Below are 22113 nucleotides of genomic sequence, written 5' to 3' on the forward strand. Positions count from 1 at the left end.
AGCAGACAGAGCGCGAGAGAGAGCGAGACAGCAGACAGAGCGCGAGAGAGCGAGACAGCAGACAGAGCGCGAGAGAGACAGCAGACAGAGCGCGAGAGACAGACAGCAGACAGAGAGAGAGAGCGAGACAGCAGACAGAGCGCGAGAGAGCGAGACAGCAGACAGAGCGCGAGAGAGAGAGCGAGACAGCAGACAGAGCGCGAGAGAGCGAGACAGCAGACAGAGCGCGAGAGAGCGAGACAGCAGACAGAGCGCGAGAGAGCGAGACAGCAGACAGAGCGCGAGAGAGCGAGACAGCAGACAGAGCGCGAGAGAGCGAGACAGCAGACAGAGCGCGAGAGAGCGAGACAGCAGACAGAGCGCGAGAGAGCGAGACAGCAGACAGAGCGAGACAGCAGACAGAGCGAGACAGCAGACAGAGCGAGAGAGCGAGACAGCAGACAGAGCGAGACAGCAGACAGAGCGAGACAGCAGACAGAGCGCGAGACAGCAGACAGAGCGAGACAGCAGACAGAGCGCGACAGCAGACAGAGCGCGAGAGAGCGAGACAGCAGACAGAGCGAGACAGCAGACAGAGCGAGAGCGAGACGAGACAGCAGACAGAGCGAGACAGAGAGCGAGACAGCAGACAGAGCGCGAGAGAGCGAGACAGCAGACAGAGCGAGAGAGCGAGACAGCAGACAGAGCGAGAGAGCGAGACAGCAGACAGAGCGCGAGAGAGCGAGACAGCAGACAGAGCGAGACAGCAGACAGAGCGAGACGAGACAGACAGACAGAGCGCGAGAGAGCGAGACAGCAGACAGAGCAGCGAGAGACAGCAGACAGAGCGCGAGCAGACAGCAGACAGCAGACAGAGCAGAGCGAGACAGCAGACAGAGCGAGACGAGACAGACAGAGCGAGACAGCAGACAGCGAGACAGCGCGAGACAGCGAGACAGCAGACAGAGCGAGAGAGAAGCGAGACAGCAGACAGAGCGCGAGACAGCAGACAGCAGACAGAGCGCGAGAGCGAGACAGCAGACAGAGCGCGAGAGAGCGAGACAGAGCGCAGACAGAGCAGACAGAGAGAGCGAGACAGCAGACAGAGCGCGAGAGAGCGAGACAGCAGACAGAGCGCGAGAGAGCGAGACAGAGACAGAGCGCGAGAGAGCGAGACAGCAGACAGAGCGCAGAGAGCGAGACAGCAGACAGAGCGCGACAGCGAGACAGCAGACAGAGCGCGAGAGAGCGAGACAGCAGACAGAGCGAGAGAGCGAGACAGCAGACAGAGCGCGACAGCAGACAGACAGCAGACAGAGCGACAGCAGACAGAGCGCGACAGCAGACAGAGCGAGACAGCAGACAGAGCGACAGCAGACAGAGCGCGACAGCAGACAGAGCGAGACAGCAGACAGAGCGAGACGAGAGAGCGAGACAGCAGACAGAGCGAGACAGCAGACAGAGCGAGACAGCAGACAGAGCGAGACAGACTGCGAGAGAGCGAGACAGCAGACAGAGCGAGAGAGCGAGACAGCAGACAGAGCAGACAGAGCGACAGCAGACAGAGCGCGACAGCAGACAGAGCAAGCCAGACAGACACACAGACCGGGTCACCCAGACAGAGCGAGCGAGCCAGACAGACAGAGCGAGCCAGACAGACAGAGCGAACCAGACAGACAGAGCGAGCCAGACAGACAGACGGAGCGAACGAGCCAGACAGACGGAGCGAACGAGCCAGACAGACAAACAGAGCGGGTGACCCAAACAGAGCGAGCAAGCCAGAAAGAGAGGGTGACCCAGACAGACAGAGTGAGCGAGCCAGCCAGCCAGAGCGAGCCAGACAGAGCAGGTGGGCGACCCAGACAGACAGAGCGGACGGCCCAGACAGACAGACAGAGCAAGCCAGACAGACAGAGAGACAGAGCGCGACAGAACGACCACGAGAGAGCGTGACAGACCGAGCCAGCCAGACAGACAGACCGACCGACCGACCGAGCCAGACAGACAGTGAGCCAGACAGAGCGAGCCAGAAAGAGAGGGGTGACCCAGACAGACAGAGTGAGCGAGCCAGCCAGCCAGAGCGAGCCAGACAGAGCAGGTGGGCGAGACAGACAGAGCGGACGTGTCCAGACAGACAGACAGAGCGAGCCAGTGTCAGACAGACAGAGCGAGAGTGTCAGACAGACAGAGCGAGAGTGTCAGACAGACAGAGCGAGAGTGTCAGACAGACAGAGCGAGAGTGTCAGACAGACAGAGCGAGAGTGTCAGACAGACAGAGCGAGAGTGTCAGACAGACAGAGCGAGAGTGTCAGACAGACAGAGCGAGAGTGTCAGACAGACAGAGCGAGAGTGTCAGACAGACAGAGCGAGAGTGTCAGACAGACAGAGCGAGAGTGTCAGACAGACAGAGCGAGAGAGTGTCAGACAGACAGAGCGAGAGAGTCAGACAGACAGAGCGAGAGAGTGTCAGACAGACAGAGCGAGAGAGAGTCAGACAGACAGAGCGAGAGAGTGTCAGACAGACAGAGCGAGAGAGTGTCAGACAGACAGAGCGAGAGAGTGTCAGACAGAGCGAGCGGGTGACAGACAGAGCGAGAGAGTGTCAGACAGACAGAGCGAGAGAGTGTCAGACAGACAGAGCGAGAGAGTGTCAGACAGACAGAGCTGGCGAGCGAGCGGGCCAGACAGACAGAGCGAGCGAGCGGGCCAGACAGACAGAGCTGGCGAGCGAGCGGGCCAGACAGACAGAGCTGGCGAGCGAGCGGGCCAGACAGACAGAGCTGGCGAGCGAGCGGGCAGACAGACAGACAGAGCTGGCGAGCGAGCGAGAGGGCGACAGAGCAAGAGCGAGAGCGACAGAGCAAGAGCGAGGAGCGACAGAGCAAGAGAGAGAGCGACAGAGCAAGAGAGAGAGCGACAGAGCAAGAGAGAGGGCGACAGAGCAAGAGAGAAGGCGACAGAGCAAGAGAGCAGAGCAAGAGAGAGCGACAGAGCAAGAGAGAGGGCGACAGAGCAAGAGCGACAGAGCAAGAGAGAGGGCGACAGAGCAAGAGCGAGAGTCAGAGCGACAGAGCAAGAGCGAGAGTCAGAGCGCGAGAGCAAGAGCGAGAGTCAGAGCGCGAGAGCAAGAGCGAGAGTCAGAGCGAGAGAGCAAGAGCGAGAGTCAGAGCGAGAGAGCAAGAGCGAGAGTCAGAGCGAGAGAGCAAGAGCGAGAGTCAGAGCGAGAGAGCAAGAGCGAGAGTCAGAGCGAGAGAGCAAGAGCGAGAGTCAGAGCGCAAGAGCGAGTCAGAGCGAGAGTCAAGAGCGAGAGTCAGAGCAAGAGAGCAAGCGAGAGTCAGAGCGAGAGAGCAAGAGCGAGAGTCAGAGCGAGAGAGCAAGAGCGAGAGTCAGAGCGAGAGAGCAAGAGCGAGAGTCAGAGCGAGAGAGAAGAGCGAGAGTCAGAGCGAGAGAGAAGAGCGAGAGTCAGAGCGAGAGAGCAAGAGAGAGAGTCAGAGCGAGAGAGAGAGAGAGAGTCAGAGCGCGAGAGAGAGAGAGAGTCAGAGAGCGAGAGAGAGAGAGAGATCAGAGCGAGAGAGAGAGAGAGAGTCAGAGCGAGAGAGAGAGAGAGAGTCAGAGCGCGAGAGAGAGAGAGAGAGTCAGAGCGCGAGAGAGAGAGAGAGTCAGAGCGCGAGAGAGAGAGAGAGTCAGAGAGAAAGAGACAGAGCAAGAGAGAAAGAGAGAGCAAGAGAGAAAGAGAGAGCAAGAGAGAAAGAGAGAGCAAGAGAGAAAGAGAGAGCAAGAGAGAAAGAGAGAGCAAGAGAGCAGAGAGAGAGGGCAGAGAGAGTCAGAGCAAGAGAGAGAGTCAGAGCAAGAGAGAAAGAGACAGAGCAAGAGAGAGAGTCAGAGCAAGAGAGAGAGTCAGAGCAAGAGAGAAAGAGACAGAGCAAGAGAGAAAGAGACAGGGCAAGAGAGAAAGAGACAGGGCAAGAGAGAAAGTCAGAGCAAGAGAGAAAGTCAGAGCAAGAGAGAAGAGAGAAAGAGACAGCAAGAGAGAAAGAGACAGAGCAAGAGAGAAAGAGACAGAGCAAGAGAGAAAGAGAGAGAGCAAGAGAGCAGAGAAAGAGGGCAGAGCGCGAGAGAGAGATCAGAGCAGCATGATTTGTGACCTGTTGCCACAAGAAAAGTACTACCAGTGAAGAACAAACACCATTGTAAGTAGAACCCATATTTATTTTCCCTTTTGTACTTTAACTATTTAAACATTGCACATCGCTACAACACTGTATATAGCCATAATATGACATTTGAAATGGCTTTATTCTTTTGGACTAGTGTTTACAGCTAATTTTGTTTATTGTTTATTTCACTTGCTTCGGCAATGTTAACATATGTTTCCCGTGCCAATAAAGCCCTTGAAATGAATTGAAATTTTGAGAGAGAGAGAGAGAGAGAGAGAGAGAGAGAGAGAGAGAGAGAGAGAGAGAGAGAGAGAGAGAGAGAGAGAGAGAGAGAAGAAAGTTGGCAGAGCGTCGCTAGATAATTTTCTGCAGTGTGCCTCCCAAATGCATGTAAAAGCATTGTTTGATACACCGTAATTTAATAAGGCACGCACCTTACAAGTTTAGAATGAATTACGTGTAGCCCCTATGCTTGTGGGAAGTGAATATTCTAGGGTCAGGCATTAGTGCAATCACATAACAGAACTCTGAGAACTCTTTTGATATTTCACATCTGAGAACAGCAACCGGCTTCGATGTTATAGACTGGAGGCCTCATGGATATGCATTTCAGCTGAGATTCAGAGAAAAAACTTAATTGAAAAACAGCAGGTAAAAGCTGAAATGTTCACTTGTGACATTTTAAACTAGGCTGTTGATGACCCGGCACAAATAATTATCTTAGCGTGCCAAAATTATAATTACTACTTTTAAAGAACGAATATCGTAGGGAATAAATGTAGCTTTCGTTAAAAAAAATGTTACGGCAAATTTAATCAGAGCAGTCACAATGGCCAGCTCGCAGTTGTAAATGAGAACTTGTTCTCAAGTGGCCTACCTGGATAATTAAAGGTGAAATATATATATATATATATATATATATGACTGGTACCGTACTGACACCGACTAAGAGCAGACTAAAAAGGCAAATAACTCTTAGTGCTATTCACAACTCTTGTCATAGAATTAAATAGAAAAGAATGTAATATCTAACATAGAGCAGAAACTAGGGATAAGAACTGCCCTGAAATACGATCCCCTTGAGAAAAAAATAACCCAATCGCGTGAAAGCAAACTGTTTTTTTGTTATTTTATTTTTTAAACGCAAACCCTTTTTTTCCTTCCACTGACCCGAAAATAGTTTCTCGTAAAACAACAACGTTACTGCAGTTATTACATTTTCCCCACAGCTTGGTGTGAGGCTGTCTACTTGATTTCTCTCTCATTTGAGGGGTTTAATCAAGAAGTAAGATGACACATTGAGGCATCATACTCCATAGCTAATTATCACCAACCCACACACTCTCGATGGTGCTAAAATGCAACGTAAAACGATACGTATACTTCCTCCTTATTTACTCTGCTCTTTACTCTCCAATTAAAAGAGACCGCCAATTATAGTGTCAAACAATCTAGGAAAAAGTTTCAAGTTACTTGCAGGTTGGCATTTCGTTGAACGGTGTGTATCCTGTACATAGGACTACTAAAAGAAATAGATAGAATAGATTGCTTGACACTAATTGATGGGCTCATAGGCCATAATGTGAAAAATATGCCAAATGTTAAGACATATTGCAACACTGAAATGTGATCAAATGAATAGATCTTGAACAGTGTTTCACAGACTAAAAGCAAAGGATTAGTGTGCTCTTTGAGAACATTTTCATGACAACAAACCATACATCTATCCACACACTTTCTCCTCGTCAACAACCTCCTCTTGACTTCTCCTGCTATCAAGACGACTGCCAACGCTCGTACCGTCTACCATTTATACCCATAACAGGTTACACTTTTTGGGGGGTTAGTCCAGACAGTATGACCATCTGTAGAGCATTTACAGATGGACTATCAACAAACTATCTGTTGAGAAGTAAGTGTTTGCTAAGGTTACGCTAGAATCACGGTCAAGGTTAGGGTTACGTTTAGGGTTGGGTTAAGGTTAGTGTTACGTTTAGGGTTGGGTTAAGGTTAGTGTTACGTTTAGGGTTGGGTTAAGGTTAGGGTTGGGTTAAGGTTAGGGTTGGGTTAAGGTTAGGGTTGGGTTAAGGTTAGAGCTATGATTAGCAGACCGTTAGTTGAAATAACTGAATTATCAACAAGCTAGTGACAGACATGAAACAGAAGAGATGGAAAAGAGAGTAAAATCTGTCCTACCCGGTTTACTGTCCAAGGCGCCAAAGTCCAGTGAGTACTTGACCACGTGGTAATTGTTCCACACGTACAGCAGGTTGTCCCGTGGGTTGTAATCCACGGCGGCGATGTACTGGTATGAGTTGGGGAAGGGGATGTCCAGGAAGCCATCTTTACTCAGCTCTGTGTTGTAGATATAGTCTATCTTGTTCCCTGTCGCCTCGTTGTCGTCATCTTCGTAGACCGACTTCACCACGTATAGAATACCGCAGATCATGAAGGCGTTGGATGCAGAGCGCTTGTCGTAGGCAGTATCCCAGGTTCCTTCTACGCGGAGAGTATATGGGTTCAGTTGGCTGATGACGATGCGCCCGTTATTCTGCTCCGTGGCGTAGATGACCCACAGGCCGTTCTCGTCCACGGCGAGGTCGATGTCCGACTTGCCTCCCCAGCGGTATGGCGAGGTGTCGTGGTAGTTGGCGCTGCCAATGATGGCCTCGCCACTCTTGATGCGTGTGCGCAGGTCGAACTTGACGATGTTGCGCGTGCGCTCCTTGTTGAAGAACAGAGCGCCATCGTACACTACGAAGCCCGTGCCGTCGACGCGGTGCGGCAGCTTGTACGTGGTTGTGGGTCGCCCGGCGATGAAGTCCTCTTTGGAGGAGTACTCGGTCAGTGTGTCCGTGCGGTATGGCGTCCAGGGCATGTAGTAGATCTTGTCGGAGGCCTGGAGGGGGTCTTTACACCAGGCACCGGATTGGTGGTCCGACTCAAAGAGGTGTTCGCTCTGGTACACCCCTCGCAGCAAGCCGGGGCACAGGAATACTGAGGAGCCAAAATGGAGGACAGACAAAACGCAGAGAGTTACTTTGGCATGAATTAGACTTCATTATTGGACTACGGCAACTAGAAGGACAAAGGACAAAAGAAAGCTAGTGTAAAAGGAAGTCACTGCTTTTACCTGATGAGGATAAGGTTTCAATGCATTAGTTCTTTAATAGTTCATTTATGTAGGCTATACAACAAATAGGACAGGACAAATAGTTGTCAATGTTGCTTAAATATACAATGAACGAGGTATGAGAGTATTATGATTTCAGAACATGCACGTACCAGTACCCACACTCGCCTAGCTATCCACATATTTACAATAGGCATGTAATCAGTGACATGATCAGTGTAATACAAACATCAATCCATTCCATACACTTATTTCACCCATGCCAACTCCTCAGTGCTACTGTATCATTGGTTTAATAAATAACATCTAATAGGGAATGTCTAATACACACACATTAAAAGATTAGGATAAATAGCTCAAGCATAATTATTGGCATTTGGGGCCCAGGAACACAATAATGACTATATTACTACATGAGAATATTTTTCCATTATTGAGATATCTTCAGTCTGTGGCATCATGATTTACAATGCCCCTGCATTCTAAACTAATTATACCCTAACTGGTTTGTACTGAAATCGTGTGAAGTAATGCAGCATATGAGTCGATAGCGTGCATCCCTTGCCGAAGGTGATTCTGTTTCAAGATGGATTACACTTTGACCGCCGACTCAGTCAATTTCAAGTTAGCCGTCGCGATAAAAAGATCACATTTGAATTTAAGTCCTACTCATACGAATTTAACATATGGAGCAAGTCATTTATTTGGACCGAGAGACAACAACATACATACATAATTATCTAAAACGGGATCATCGACAGCGTCTTGAAAAGTTATATTTTTTCTAATGATGTATATTCACTTACGCTCCCTTAAACAGACTCATGCACCGTTTAGAAAGTAACATTAGCACAGAATCTGTTAAACGTACGGATAACTCTAATAAATTAGGATTGAAGGTAAGAAGGTTTGACATACTGTCGGTCTACACTTGATTTGACCATAGCATGAGATGCTAAGAGCAGTGCTATTGTCAAGCGCTAGACGAAAGCAACAAAGAATTAAGACGACCTAACATTTCCACCCAAGTTCGTTAGGATTCGGGGTGCGGCACATGAGCAATAGCAACAAATGGAAAGTGGGCGAAAGCTTCTTAATTTATGACAGGTGAGCGGCCTGACACCCCCGATGACAGGTGCTCCTGGGAACCAGGCAGAGGTCAAAAGCAGTGTGTTCAGAGAAGAAAAACAACAAGACGGACTCCCCTGTCATCTCTTAAGATTAAACATGTCTACCTGCATGTAAATAACATACCGTGATGCCTCCCATCGCACACATCTAAACTAGCACACAACCAAAATGCTAAGAGGGTCTCTACGGCTTAAGAAGGCTTTCAGAACCTAGCATGCCCGGTAGGTAGTCCTTTACTGAAAGGAAATTGGGTCTGCATCCTAATCAGCACTTTGTTCCCTATTTAGTGCACTACTTTCAACCAAGGACTATAGGTCAAAATGTAAAGCACTATATAGGGTAGAGGGTTCATCTGGGACGCAGCCTGCGCTTTGGAGAGTTGATATTTGATCTATGGGTTAAGGTTATATGAGTGCACCCTTAGCTTTAAAACATGACTGTCTCAGGGGCCAGGACCAAAACAACTGCTAGCACAACACTGGGGCCCAGGTGCAGTAGTAGGCTATCTTATCATGCACGGTAGTATTCCAATAATATCTGAACATGTGGGTGTCTTTGTGCATTCTGCCATATTGACTGGGAGTCCCTGAAGGTTATAACATCATCATGTTAGGCCTATATATAATCTGGAATGCTGACAGTTTATTGAGCGAGGCTATTGATTGGCGTCCACGCCTCTCGCCTTTAAAATGATGCTGCTGGCAAACATGAACAGAATAACTTTCAATTACCTGGGAAAGAAAATGTTCTGGATAGATGCATATAGTGGAAGAAAGATATGGCGTGTATTACTGCAGTCAGATGAAAAATAGCTATGCTAAGGTGTGTATTACTGCAGTCAGATGAAAGATAGCTATGCTACGGCGTGTATTACTGCAGTCAGATGAAAGATAGCTATGCTAAGGTGTGTATTACTGCAGTCAGATGAAAGATAGCTATGCTAAGGTGTGTATTACTGCAGTCAGATGAAAGATAGCTATGCTACTGCGTGTATTACTGCAGTCAGATGAAAGATAGCTATGCTACGGCGTGTATTACTGCAGTCAGATGAAAGATGGCTATGCTAAGGTGTGTATTACTGCAGTCAGATGAAAGATAGCTATGCTACAGCGTGTATTACTGCAGTCAGATGAAAGATAGCTATGCTACGGCGTGTATTACTGCAGTCAGATGAAAGATGGCTATGCTAAGGTGTGTATTACTGCAGTCAGATGAAAGATAGCTATGCTACAGCATGTATTACTGCAGTCAGATGAAAGATAGCTATGCTAAGGTGTGTATTACTGCAGTCAGATGAAAGATAGCTATGCTACGGCGTGTATTACTGCAGTCAGATGAAAGATAGCTATGCTAAGGTGTGTATTACTGCAGTCAGATGAAAGATAGCTATGCTACTGCGTGTATTACTGCAGTCAGATGAAAGATAGCTATGCTACGGCGTGTATTACTGCAGTCAGATGAAAGATGGCTATGCTAAGGTGTGTATTACTGCAGTCAGATGAAAGATAGCTATGCTACAGCGTGTATTACTGCAGTCAGATGAAAGATAGCTATGCTACGGCGTGTATTACTGCAGTCAGATGAAAGATGGCTATGCTAAGGTGTGTATTACTGCAGTCAGATGAAAGATAGCTATGCTACAGCATGTATTACTGCAGTCAGATGAAAGATAGCTATGCTAAGGTGTGTATTACTGCAGTCAGATGAAAGATAGCTATGCTACGGACTATATATGAACCGCCGATGTTCAACATAGTTTTTATTTTCAGTGAATCGTGACAAACATGTACATCACTTCGACCATCTAAAAGCAGTGCGACTGTTAAAACACTTGACACGACATTTGCTATTTCCCCAAAATCTAAAACACACAAAAAATGTGTGTCTGTACTGTTGAAATAACCTTTGCCTCGCGTGAACGTCTTAAGAGTTTCGTCATAGGTTCTGTATTCTAACGTTTTTTTTGTTGGCAGTGTTTGGGTCTAGATTGACACTAGCACTTTGTACATTGTCAAAAACGGGACTACTATTTACATGACCCATGATGTCACTCGATGTGGGACCCCCCCCTTTTTTTATAACGAACGAACACAGTCGTCATTGTATGTCCCTCTCCCATGAATCCGATGATCATGACAATGAGTTTGGTTTCCATGCAAAACATGCTAAAAGCTGCACTTAAAACGCATTGTGATACAGTTTTAATGCTTAGTAAGACTTTTCCTACTAATGTCTTATGGCGTCTTATCGACATGTCCTACCACTAGGACACACATTGAATTAGCAGACATTGGAAAGTCAATAAAGAGCAGATGACGTAAGAGAATAGCTGCTATGGCAACCCCCATCACCAAGCAAAGCATGAACCCCAATGAAGTTTCGAAAATAAAGGAGTGGGCAATTAGTTACCTTTTTGTTCCACTTCTATTTTAGGCATGAGAAGGAGAGAAAAGGAGAGAGAGATACAGAATAGATTAATGATGCGATAACTGGCAAAAGAGTCAAGTTTACTTCAGCAGGTCAAACACATTGGAACATTAGCACTGTGGATGATGAGGCTGCTTCGTGGTGGAGTAGTTGAACAAAACATGCCATCGCAAAGCATTGGGAAGGAAACGTGTCGCTTGTCACACAGCCTGTGGGGGAAGAGAGAGATTAAATCATATCTTTAGACATGTGAATCGTGTGAATGCGGCTTTGAAGTGTCGACAACTCCAAGATAGGGGGAGAGCGAGAGAGAACGGTAATTAACTTGATCAGAAGTCAACTCCAGATGTGTTCATTAAAAACAGTGGAACATATGGTTGCGCACTGTACAGACTCCTTCAGTAGTCACACGGGGGGGAAACAAGAGCGCCACGTGCAGATCGGAAGACAGAAACTCCACAGCAGCACATCTTCTATTTTGAAATTGATAATTGGCGATTTATCACCTGTGGGTTGATAAAGGCTATAACAATTAGCATATGGCCATCTCCATTCTAGTGATATCAGGATAGGGACACAAAATTAAATCATTTTGTTCACATGGCAAATTCCCCTGGTACGTGCAAAGATGTCGACAACCATCACAAGAGTAATTGGTCAACCAATCACAACGACATGGAAGAAGTGCACGTGCAAACATTTCTGTGCCATTAACTTGTATTTACCTACAGATTTCTGTTGCCACTCAACCTCATCGCTTATTTCAGGTCTTCTGGTGGAGAGTGGCAGGACCTTAAAGCCAAGTGTAATATTATTGTATGGTTTGAATTTTGAACTTGATTCAGTATTGTCATTGTCACACATCAGCCACCTACTGCTACTAGCCTTGCCGCAGACCCATATTCTTCGGTAATACTCTATCGCACACTGATTGCCAGCAATTGGAATCCATGATTGTGTGGACATGTCCTGTTGTCGATGCCTGTGGATGCTGGTATGAAAGGGCTTGTTGACTGATCTAAGAATGGCAAACAAGTCTAAATGTAATATCAATACTGTATATAGCAAAGTGATTGCAGCAATTGCTGTACTTAAAAATGACATGATTGTCTGGACATGTCTTGGCTGTAAATCCTTGTTGTCTCTGCCTATAAGGTTCTACTCCAGCTTCGAAGTTTCCCCTAGGTCCAGGACCAGCCTTCCCCCCAATCCAAACATTAACTATTAGTGGGTAAACTGCCAAACTGACCCAAGATCAGCGACTGTAGGCAACTTCACCATACTCCATAAGGTTCTAGTCTACTAGAGTCTGGTTCCCTGGTGGGGTTAACGGCAGGACATGCATCTGCCCCCATGTGACTGCTCCCCTCCTCTAATCCTGGATCTAATAAAACCAGATTGACCCCAGGGCTTACGCGGTAACTCCTCAAAACGGAGAGGAAGAGAGAGGGAGGCACAGAGAGAGGGAGGGGAAATGGGAGAGAGCGAGAAGGAAAGAGAGCGAACCACAGGAAAAGAAAAGTGAGGCATGGGGGAAGAAATAAGGAGGAGACGAATAAGATGATGACGAAGACGAAGAGATGAGCGAAGGGAGGGGAGAGATTGAGAGAGAAGGAGAGATTGAGAGAATATTTCATTCCATTTTCAAAAGACATACTGTGTGTCTGACCTACGCACGGCTGATATGGCCGCTCAGCAGAGATATTCTGATGCCTTTTAGTTGTTTGGGATTGATCTTCGGGAAGTGTTAGGAATGAATCAATTGAGCCATATTTCAGATACAGTATATCAATGATAACAACAGCCTGAAGCGATCAATGGATGCAAACTGCACACCAACAACACCGCGCGTTTGAGGGCATTAAGTTTGATCAAGGCGAGGCGCAGACTAATCTCGATTATTGAGCGTCTGTTTCCGGACACAGATTCTATCCAGTCGTGGACTAAAAACCATGCTCAATGGAGAATCTCCATCGAAAATTATTTGTTGTTTGTGATGCGAGGGCATTTCTAGATCGGTGATTCTGTGCAGTCCGACTGCAATGTAACCTCAAACACATGCGTTATCTCACGCCACAGGTCACAAACTGAATCTAGGTAAACACACAACCTCTCACACTGAACTCGTCTAATCTATTACCAGATCATTGGCTCCCACACAACAGTACTGAAGGGTGTTACTGTATTTGATTGAGTGATCGCTAGTGGTTGTGAGGGAGGGTAATGATCTGTAGCAAAAACCATTAGCTCTTTGAAGAGATGGCGGGATTGCGAAGAGATGGACGAGCAAGTAGCCGTGGGACGCGCCCGGTGTCCTTGTCACAAGACGCCGCCACTTCCGTGGTTACACGTTCCGCATGTTCCCTGTCATCTTCCGTGTACGTCCCCAAGGTAAAATCACTCTGGCTGTTTGCAATTATTTATCTAGAAAAGGCGTGGTCGGGCTGCTAGCGAGTACCCAGGATAGGTTAGCTCAGTGGCACTCAGATTAAAGGAAAAAGGATGGAGAAACAAGATAACTGATTCATATGAAATGCGCCTTTTCCCATTGTGACCGTAATACGATTTTGGTCATGGTTGTCACAGAGTCATTAAAAGTCTGCCTGTCTGAGTGTACTAAGTGTATACTGGCTCAGCCAAGCAATCTTCTCAAAGCAGAATGGTTCTGAATATATCCTCTCCAAATCAAACTACTCACATTTCACGGGTTGAAATGCATTTGGACAGTTCAAAGAGTATCAGAGAGAAATGCCACTTGAACAACGTTTAGCCAAGAGACGGTCGTGGATACGGTCTACACAACCTGGTGGTATACTAGGGGAAGAAGGTCCACAGGCCGTATGACCTTACGGCACAGTGAAGTGAATGTAAAATGGCTTCCAGGCCAAACAGAGTCTCTGCTGTACTAGAGTAGATATAGTCAATGTCTATTTTCATATTTGGCCAAGGGCAGAAACAGCAATATCTTTCCTGTCATCTGCTGATGCATAGGTCGTATAAAATGATCCAAGAAATAGATACCTACTTGCTATTCCTGTAAACATACAGAATAAACATTTTGTCGATGGCTGTGATGATGATGACGGCAATTAGGGTTCATTTATCTTTTGTTTTGTCATCACCACTCACCGACTTTGATGTGTGCTATTCAACAGGTTTGGACACGCCCCTAACCTCACTTCCGAGTGTTGGCAGCCAATAGCATTTCACCACGCAATGGATCTAACCGACTAAGCTGCCCTATCAAATCAAATAAGCTGCATGGCCATCCTATCCATCCATATGAGGAAACTGACGTTGATATTTTAAAACAGAATACGTAGCTTTTCATACATGTTGACATCTAGGCATTTAAGCTAAATTTCAGCAATATGGACAACCTAAATAAACTTCTCCTGAACTCTTCAGTTTGTGAAGATATGGCGTTTCAAACATCATATGTTACACGTATGAATATAATCTACCTCTCAAACCTCCCAACTTCAAAACAGTCTTAATTCAACTACTTGTGTCACACATCAAGCGCTGTGTCACACCATATCTACATATTTCACATACATGTTGTCACGCCTGCCTCCGTTCTCCCTCTCTGGCGCTAGAGGGCTGTCCTGTTTGTTCCCTGTGTCTGCATTAATGTTGTGTTCACGTCCAGACGCTGTCCTGTCCCATGTCCGTCGCCATTAAATGTTCACTCTCTGTACCTGCTTCTTGTCTCTACCAGCGTCAACCCTTACACATGTACATATGGCTGCGTTCATACAGGCAGCCCAATTCTGATATTTTTACCAATCACAGATCTTTTCACATCAGGTCTTTTTCCAGGCTGATCTGATTGGTCCAAAGACCAATTAGTGAACACAAGATCAGAATAGGAGCCTATTTGACCTCAAAATTTACATCACCTTACTTAAATGTCTAAAGAACGCCATTTCCTTATTCAAGGCATACAGCTATCTGCAAATACTAAAAGGCCTGACTGACACTAAGCCTCGCTAGCCCTGCCCACGTAAATGACAGCTGTATGGGTGTGCATTTCAATAATTAACGCTTCCCAATGGAGGTGAGGTGGCTGAATGGTATCATTAGGAGCTAATAGAGATTCATGGTTGAGCGGAGGCCATTTTGGTTATATTTCGCCCCCTTTCTCCCTCCTCCTCTACCTGTGCTCTGAACCTAGGAGGGAGGGCACGGTGACTATTCCATTTCTTAATTAATGACAGAAATTAGATGCTTTCAATAGCATGTGGGAGGTCACGGGTACAATTTTGCCCTATTTTTTTCCCTCTCTCTCTCTCTCTCTCTCTCTCTCTCTCCCTCCTTCCCTCCCTCCATCCATCCTTCATCCCTCTCTTAATCTCTTGCTCAGTCTATTCCTTTTCCTTCTCTCTTTCTCCATGCCCCCTGTCCCTCTCGTATTCTCCCCCGCTTCTCTCCTCCTCTGTCCTCCATTTTTCTCGCTCCCTCCCACCTTCACTCCTCTCCTTTCCCCCTCGGTCGCTCTCCCACCCTGGGAGTGGTAGCTGTGCTCTTTCATAACCTTGACGATGCAGGAACCCGCCAGTGTGTGTGTGTATATATATGTTCAGTATGTGTGTGTGTGTGTGTGTATATATATGTGTTCAGTGTGTGTTCAGTGTGTGTGTTCAGTGTGTGTGTTCAGTGTGTGTGTTCAGTGTGTGTGTTCAGTGTGTGTTCAGTGTGTGTTCAGTGTGTGTGTTCAGTGTGTGTGTGTGTGTGTGTGTGTGTGTGTGTGTGTGTGTGTGTGTGTGTGTGTGTGTGTGTGTGTGTGTGTGTGTGTGTGTGTGTGTGTGTGTGTGTGTGTGTGTGTGTGTGTGTGTGTGTGGTGCAAGGACCTGGCGCACGGTCAATCAGTCATACACCGGGGAGAGGCAGCCGACAGACCGATACAGGGGAAAACACAAGCAAGAGAAGAAAAAAAAACATGAAATACATTTTCAGGAACATGAACCGGAATTGGAGCAGAAGTAACTTAATTGCACTTCCTAAAGATGCCTCGATTCCAGAGACCTTGATGTTACAGAAAGGGCAGCAAGAGAAAGCATGCAGAGATGACATAAGGAGAAAGCTTTTAGTCTGGTGGTAAAGAGGGTTTGGTGAAAGACCACAGAAGAAAGAGGATGCTTCATTACATGAGTCACAATGTCGGAACTTTGATTAGCAGGGCAATATCACAAAGAGAGACTCTAAAGAGGCCAATCTCCAATTAGAGTGATAGCCATGGCACCGAGCAGCCCGTGTGCTTTGGTTTCTCTTTTCTCTGAACTTAGAACCCGTTTCAAAAAGTGTTTGTGCGTGTGTTAATGCCTGGATCTGCTTTTTGTGTGTGTGTGTGTGTGCGCATGAAGGACAAAAAGAGAACACCCAGAACGAGGACCTGATAGATTACACCAGGCCCACATGGCTATTACGGGGGGAAAAGCATTCACGCCGACATTCATCCACATTGGTAATCGCACCCTTCCTGGGCAATTACTGACCCACTCTACTGGAAAAATGCAGGAAAATACAAGCATTAATGTCTATTTCCAGAAGTGTGTTTTTTTCCCTTTGCCTCTCCATGTATCTCCTATGATAAACTAGCTTCACTCTGTATCCTTCTTGAAGTAAGAAGTAGGTTCATTGACCAATGTATTATTATGTATTCCTCTTACACTGAACAAAAATATAAAACCCAACATGTAAAGCGTTGGTCCCATGTTCCATGAGCTGAAATTAAAGATCCCAGAAATGCCCCCTACGCACAAACATCAAATTTTTCACAAATTTGTTTACCTCCCTGTTAGTGAGCATTTATCCTTTGCCAAGATAATCCATCCACCTGACAGGCATGGCAATAAAGAAGGTGATTAAACAGCATGATCATTAAACAGGTGAACCTTGTGCTGGGGCAATAAAAGGCCGCTCTGAAATGCACCGTTTTGGCACATAACAATGCCACATAACAATGCCACACGTCTCAATTGGCATGCTGACTGCAGAAATGTTTCCAGAGAATTGAATGTTCTTTCTCTACCATAAGCCACCTCCAAAGTCATTTTAGAAAATGCTGCAGTAGATACAACCAGCCTCACAACCGCAGACCACATGGAACCATGCCAGCCCAGGACCTCCAAATCTGGCTTCTTCGCCTGCGGGATCATCTGAGACCAGCCATCCGGACAGCTGATGAAACTGTGGGTCATTTTCCCAATGAAGTAACCGACTGGAGAAGTGTGCGCTTCACAGATTAATCGTGGTTTCAACTGTACTGGGCAGATGGCAGACAGCGTTTCTGGCGTCATGTGGGCGTTTGCTTTGCTGATCTCAACATTGTGAACAGAGTGCCACATGGTGGCAGTGGGGTTATGGTATGGGCAGGTATAAGCTATGGACAACAAACAATTGCATTTTATCGATGGCAATTTGAATGCACAGAGATACCTTGATGAGATCCTGAGGCCCATTGTCGTGCCATTCATCCGCCACTAATCACGTCATGTTTCAGCATGATAACACACGGCCCCATGGCGCAAGGATCTGTACACAATTCCTGGAAGCTGAAAGTGTTCCAGTTCCCGCCAATATCCAGCAACTTCACACAGCCATTAAAGAGGAGTGGGACAACATTGCTTGCGTAGGCCACAATCAACATCCTAATCAACTCTACACGAAGGAGATGTGTCGTGCTGCATGAGGCAAATGGTGGTCACACCAGACACTGACTGGTTTTCTGATCCACACCCCTACCTTTTTTTTAAGGTATCTGTGACCAAGAGATGCATATCTCTATTCTCAGTCATGTGAGATCCATAGACTAGGGCCTAATGAATGTATTTCAATTATCTGATTTCCTTCTATGAACTGTAGCTCAGTAAAATCATTGACATTTTTGCATGTTGCGTTTATATTTTTGTTCAGTGTAGTAAGTAGCCTTTGCCTGCTCACAGTTGGTTAAAATCACATGGCCCACACCAGATGTCATCAGTGTCTCTAGATGATGTCATCAGTGTCTCTAGATGATGTCATCAGTGTCTCTAGATGATGTCATCAGTGTCTCTTGATCTGGAAAACACATCTATTTTTTTGACGACAAAACCTAGAAACCCTGCGTCTTTACATAGCACTAGAGATAATGAATTTAATGTTGAAATAGAGTGGATGTTGCCTTTAATCAATTCGTGACAAATCACAATATGACTGTGGATGTGGGGGCCTACCAGTTAAAACCATGGACATGCAATCAGTTTCCAGATCAGTGTTAAAACCAATGGTTATGGTTGGGGGGCCTACCAGTTAAAACCATGGACATACAATCAGTTTCCAGATCAGTGTTAAAACCAATGACTGTGGATGTGGGGGCCTACCAGTTAAAACCATGGACATGCAATCAGTTTCCAGATCAGTGTTAAAACCAATGACTGTGGATGTGGGGGCCTACCAGTTAAAACCATGGACATGCAATCAGTTTCCAGATCAGTGTTAAAACCAATGACTGTGGATGTGGGGGCCTACCAGTTAAAACCATGGACATACAATCAGTTTCCAGATCAGTGTTAAAACCAATGGCTGTGGATGTGGGGGCCTACCAGTTAAAACCATGGACATACAATCAGTTTCCAGATCAGTGTTACAACCAAACGACTGTGATATTCGAGATACAGGTCATGGATTTGTCTTCCCTCTCACATTTGCACACACACTGTGTGAGATCAGAAGCCATCATCATAAGCCTTTCCCAGTTACAGGGTGATCAGCTGTCACTAAACGATGTGACAGCACTGCAATCTCCCTTCACACATGAGGAGACATAGACCTAGTCATTCAGGTGAGTGGAGACTCTCCGTCAGTGAGTAGGATAGACGAGCACATTAGGTCAATCAAGTAGGACGAGAGAAAGAGTGAGTGGCGAATTTGTACCTGGTGTGTGAATGCACAAAAAACACAACTAATGGCTGACTGAGCCAGTTGTATGTATACAATCGGCGTGTTCATCTTTGATGTGATACAGATAAATACAGCAATCCAATTCTAGCAGCATCATAGGCTAGATGTTGATGCTATTAGTGACTGTGTGAATGACAAACGGCCACACCGGCACAGACAAAGTATTTTCCTCTTAAGCATCTAGATACAAACGTATATCCTCGCTAATTTTTCATTCATACATTATACATTTTCATAACAATTACAAATCCAATTTGAATCAACCTCAGCAAGCACAACGGAGTATGACGAAGCGTCTTGTCAGCCAAACAGTCACACAGGTGCTGTTTAGTACAGGCGCGACTGTGGCATAGCGGTGCCCGTAATGACAACAATGAGCAGGGGCGGAATTGTGAAAAGACACCCACGCGCCGAGGCCGCATTGATTTCACAGTTTTCATCTGCCTTCCAGCTTTGGTCAATGCCGACCGATGGGCGATGACTGCGGCAGGTGCTGAGCGTTGTGCCAAAAGAATCCGACGCTTGATTCGATTAGGCCGCCGAACCTGTTGCTGCTTATTAACGACTGATTGCTTGTCCATGCGGAATGAATTATAAGCAAATTAAGGCCAGGCACCACATCTTAAAAAAGGTCATTCTTTTCCCTTAATCACATCACAATCAACTTTTGCCAGTGGAATGTAGATGCAAATATAACTTTTTTCAGAGATATTGTATTAAATATGGAAATGGAAATTGTATGTGTGGATTTTTTATACCCATATTGTTGGACGAAATACCATGAAACAAAAAAATTGCTAAGTAGAAGCAAAAATGTCATTTCAGCCTGACTGGTTGTGCCAGGCCTTAGACATATAGCTGCGGATATCCTTATTTGAAATTAATCAAGTCTTGAATTACACCTCTTGGCTTAGCTAGCATACACAGGCTGTTTTGGGGGCTGGCATTGTGGGGGTTGTACATTGTCTTTATTACTGTGGAACAACAGGGAAGCTCTGGAGATTGTTTAGCTATGGACATTCTCCCTCTCTCTCCGGCTCGCTCTCACAGATGGATCCATTTTGCATTTTGGAGCAGAAACAAAAGACTTCCTTAAAGTGAGTGCTATAATTACACTGTTTTCGTGTCGGGATTTTCTTCTCCAAAATCAAGGTCAGTACATTCGCCATGGTAACAGCACACAATTAGAGATGTAATTAGTCATAATAGGGAAAGAGAGAGGAAAGGGAGGTAGAGGTTGGGAGAGGCCATGCCAGGACGAAACCATTGGTGGTGGTTGGCGAAACATTCCACAAGGGACATAGGCCATTTCACCCGGGGATGTGTTTTCTTTCATGACCATGCAGGGGTCTCGGGAGCTCTCTGTTATGAGTAATGGGTGATTCATTAAAGCTGGGAACGAGTGGGGGCAGATGGTACCGTGAAACAGTGTTGACCTCTAAAGAAATACAACCTCTGAGGTCGGAACCTGGCCGTTGAAAGGAGTGCGTTGCAGAGCCAGGTTGAGGGGACGGAGACGGACGAGACAGGCATCTTTCTGAATCAATTTGGAGGAATCCTCTTAAAATGCATCCTTCATTCCTCCCTTCCTTCGAGGTACCCACCGATTTGACATGATGTGATTGGTGGAAGCAATGCAGTGACAAGCTTTCACTGAACAATCCATCCACGTTACATCAGTGATTATTTCAGGGATGAAGGAAGAGAGTCAAGGTTTGAAGGCGGACCCGGAGAGACGTTGACATATCGGCCATCTGATCCCTGTCTCCCTTATGTCATCCTCACAACGGGACGACGGGTGCATCACTCATTCCAAAGGGTAGCCGTGGTAATCCTCAGAGTGCATGGCAGAGCACGTCTAAACACTAGGAGTACATTGGACAAACACCAGTCCATGCTGACACGAACGCAAAGATGGCTTAAATATATATATATATATATATATATATATATATATATATATATATATATATATATATATATATATATATATATATATATATATATATATATATATAAATATCAGAGTGTACTAATTTACCCATAAGGATGGATCCATGACACACATAGGCTCAGGGGCAGCATGGTTGCCTCAATGCTGCTGCGTTCTTGTTGTATTGTATTGGACCAAATAGAAAAAGGAAGCCAGTGATTATTCCAAAATGACAGGCTGAGTAAGAGCTTGGTCTGCATTGCCCCACATCACAGGAGAACACTGGTGTGGCTGGCTCCCAGAATATCCGCCATTGCATTTCCATTACGATTCATGGCTCGAATCGAATCACCAATTAATAAAATCAATATCATATCGCATCAGCGTGAAGCTCTCTGCAGCGTATCATTCCCTATTATTACAGGTGTGGGTCTGATGGAGCCATTCTCCTCTGCTGATGGAAGATGGAGAGAGGAGCTGTAACTTATACTGACAGTGCCTGCTTTCAGCACCGGAATACTGATGAAAACGTCCTGCACAGGAAGAGAGAGAGATTGAGGGATATATATATAGGCAGAGAGAGAGAGTGTGAAAGAGAGTGATGGGGTGGGGGGGGGTAGAAAGAGAGAGGGATAAAGAAAAAAATACTACGTGCTTAATATGAGTTGTCAATAAGACAGCAGTGGAAACCACCATGTATGGTTATTTGGCTCAATGAACCAGGATAAATATGTCAAATATGGTGCATATTCTTAATAAGATGAGAACTATTTGTTAATATAGCAAATATAGATTAAAGCACGTCAAAATGCAATGATAACATTGATATGTGACATTTGTTTCATTTGATGCCAAGCAAGCAGCAATCCATTCTTCAAAGGCAACAAGCTGGATGGAAGCAAATATAATTGACTTTAAACGTCACTTCAAGTTCATTCCAAATTACAGTAGTTTATAAATCCCATTTGGTTAGACACCTTCGGTTCCACAGTAAACTACTTTCTCTTTTCGAGGTTCAGCGAATAACAATGTGGGACGTCACACGATAATGTCTGTGCACTTCCTGTGACCTCATCCTCTCTTCCTGTTCGTCTGTTTACTCCCGTCTGCACACTGAGTATTCTATTCAAACCACAAAAAAATGTCCATTTCCAATTCAGTCATGGATACCTTTGGGGTTCTTAGGCCGTGCTATGATGCCACCGTGGCATGCTGTTTTTTTAGGTTTTGAAGGTTCAGGCCGAGGTCTCTCATCTCTTAAAGGAAGTGTGCGTGAAAAATGGACTGGCTAGAATCTAAGCGAACACAAGTGCATTTTGAATCAAGCTAAACTGCCTTTGATGCTAACGCTCGAACTTGACAGTTGGTAATAGCTCTGACAGAAGCGTGAATACTTGGAGCAGAAGGTG

At 45.8% G+C, this 22113-nt stretch overlaps 1 protein-coding gene across 1 annotated transcript in view; it reads right to left on the bottom strand.

The window, feature by feature from the left end:
• LOC124007996 (adhesion G protein-coupled receptor L3-like) overlaps window positions 1-22113 on the bottom strand; it is a 258366-nt gene that overhangs the window by 50996 nt on the left and 185257 nt on the right. Inside the window, exons 6-7 of the mRNA XM_046318915.1 lie at window positions 10810-10824; window positions 6333-7133 (exon numbers count right to left, since the gene is read on the bottom strand). Coding sequence (XP_046174871.1) covers window positions 6333-7133; window positions 10810-10824 — 816 coding nt within the window. The remainder of the gene's footprint in view (window positions 1-6332; window positions 7134-10809; window positions 10825-22113) is intronic.

This window comes from Oncorhynchus gorbuscha, linkage group LG21 (assembly GCF_021184085.1).
Source record: "Oncorhynchus gorbuscha isolate QuinsamMale2020 ecotype Even-year linkage group LG21, OgorEven_v1.0, whole genome shotgun sequence".
NCBI classification, from domain to species: Eukaryota; Metazoa; Chordata; class Actinopteri; order Salmoniformes; family Salmonidae; genus Oncorhynchus; species Oncorhynchus gorbuscha.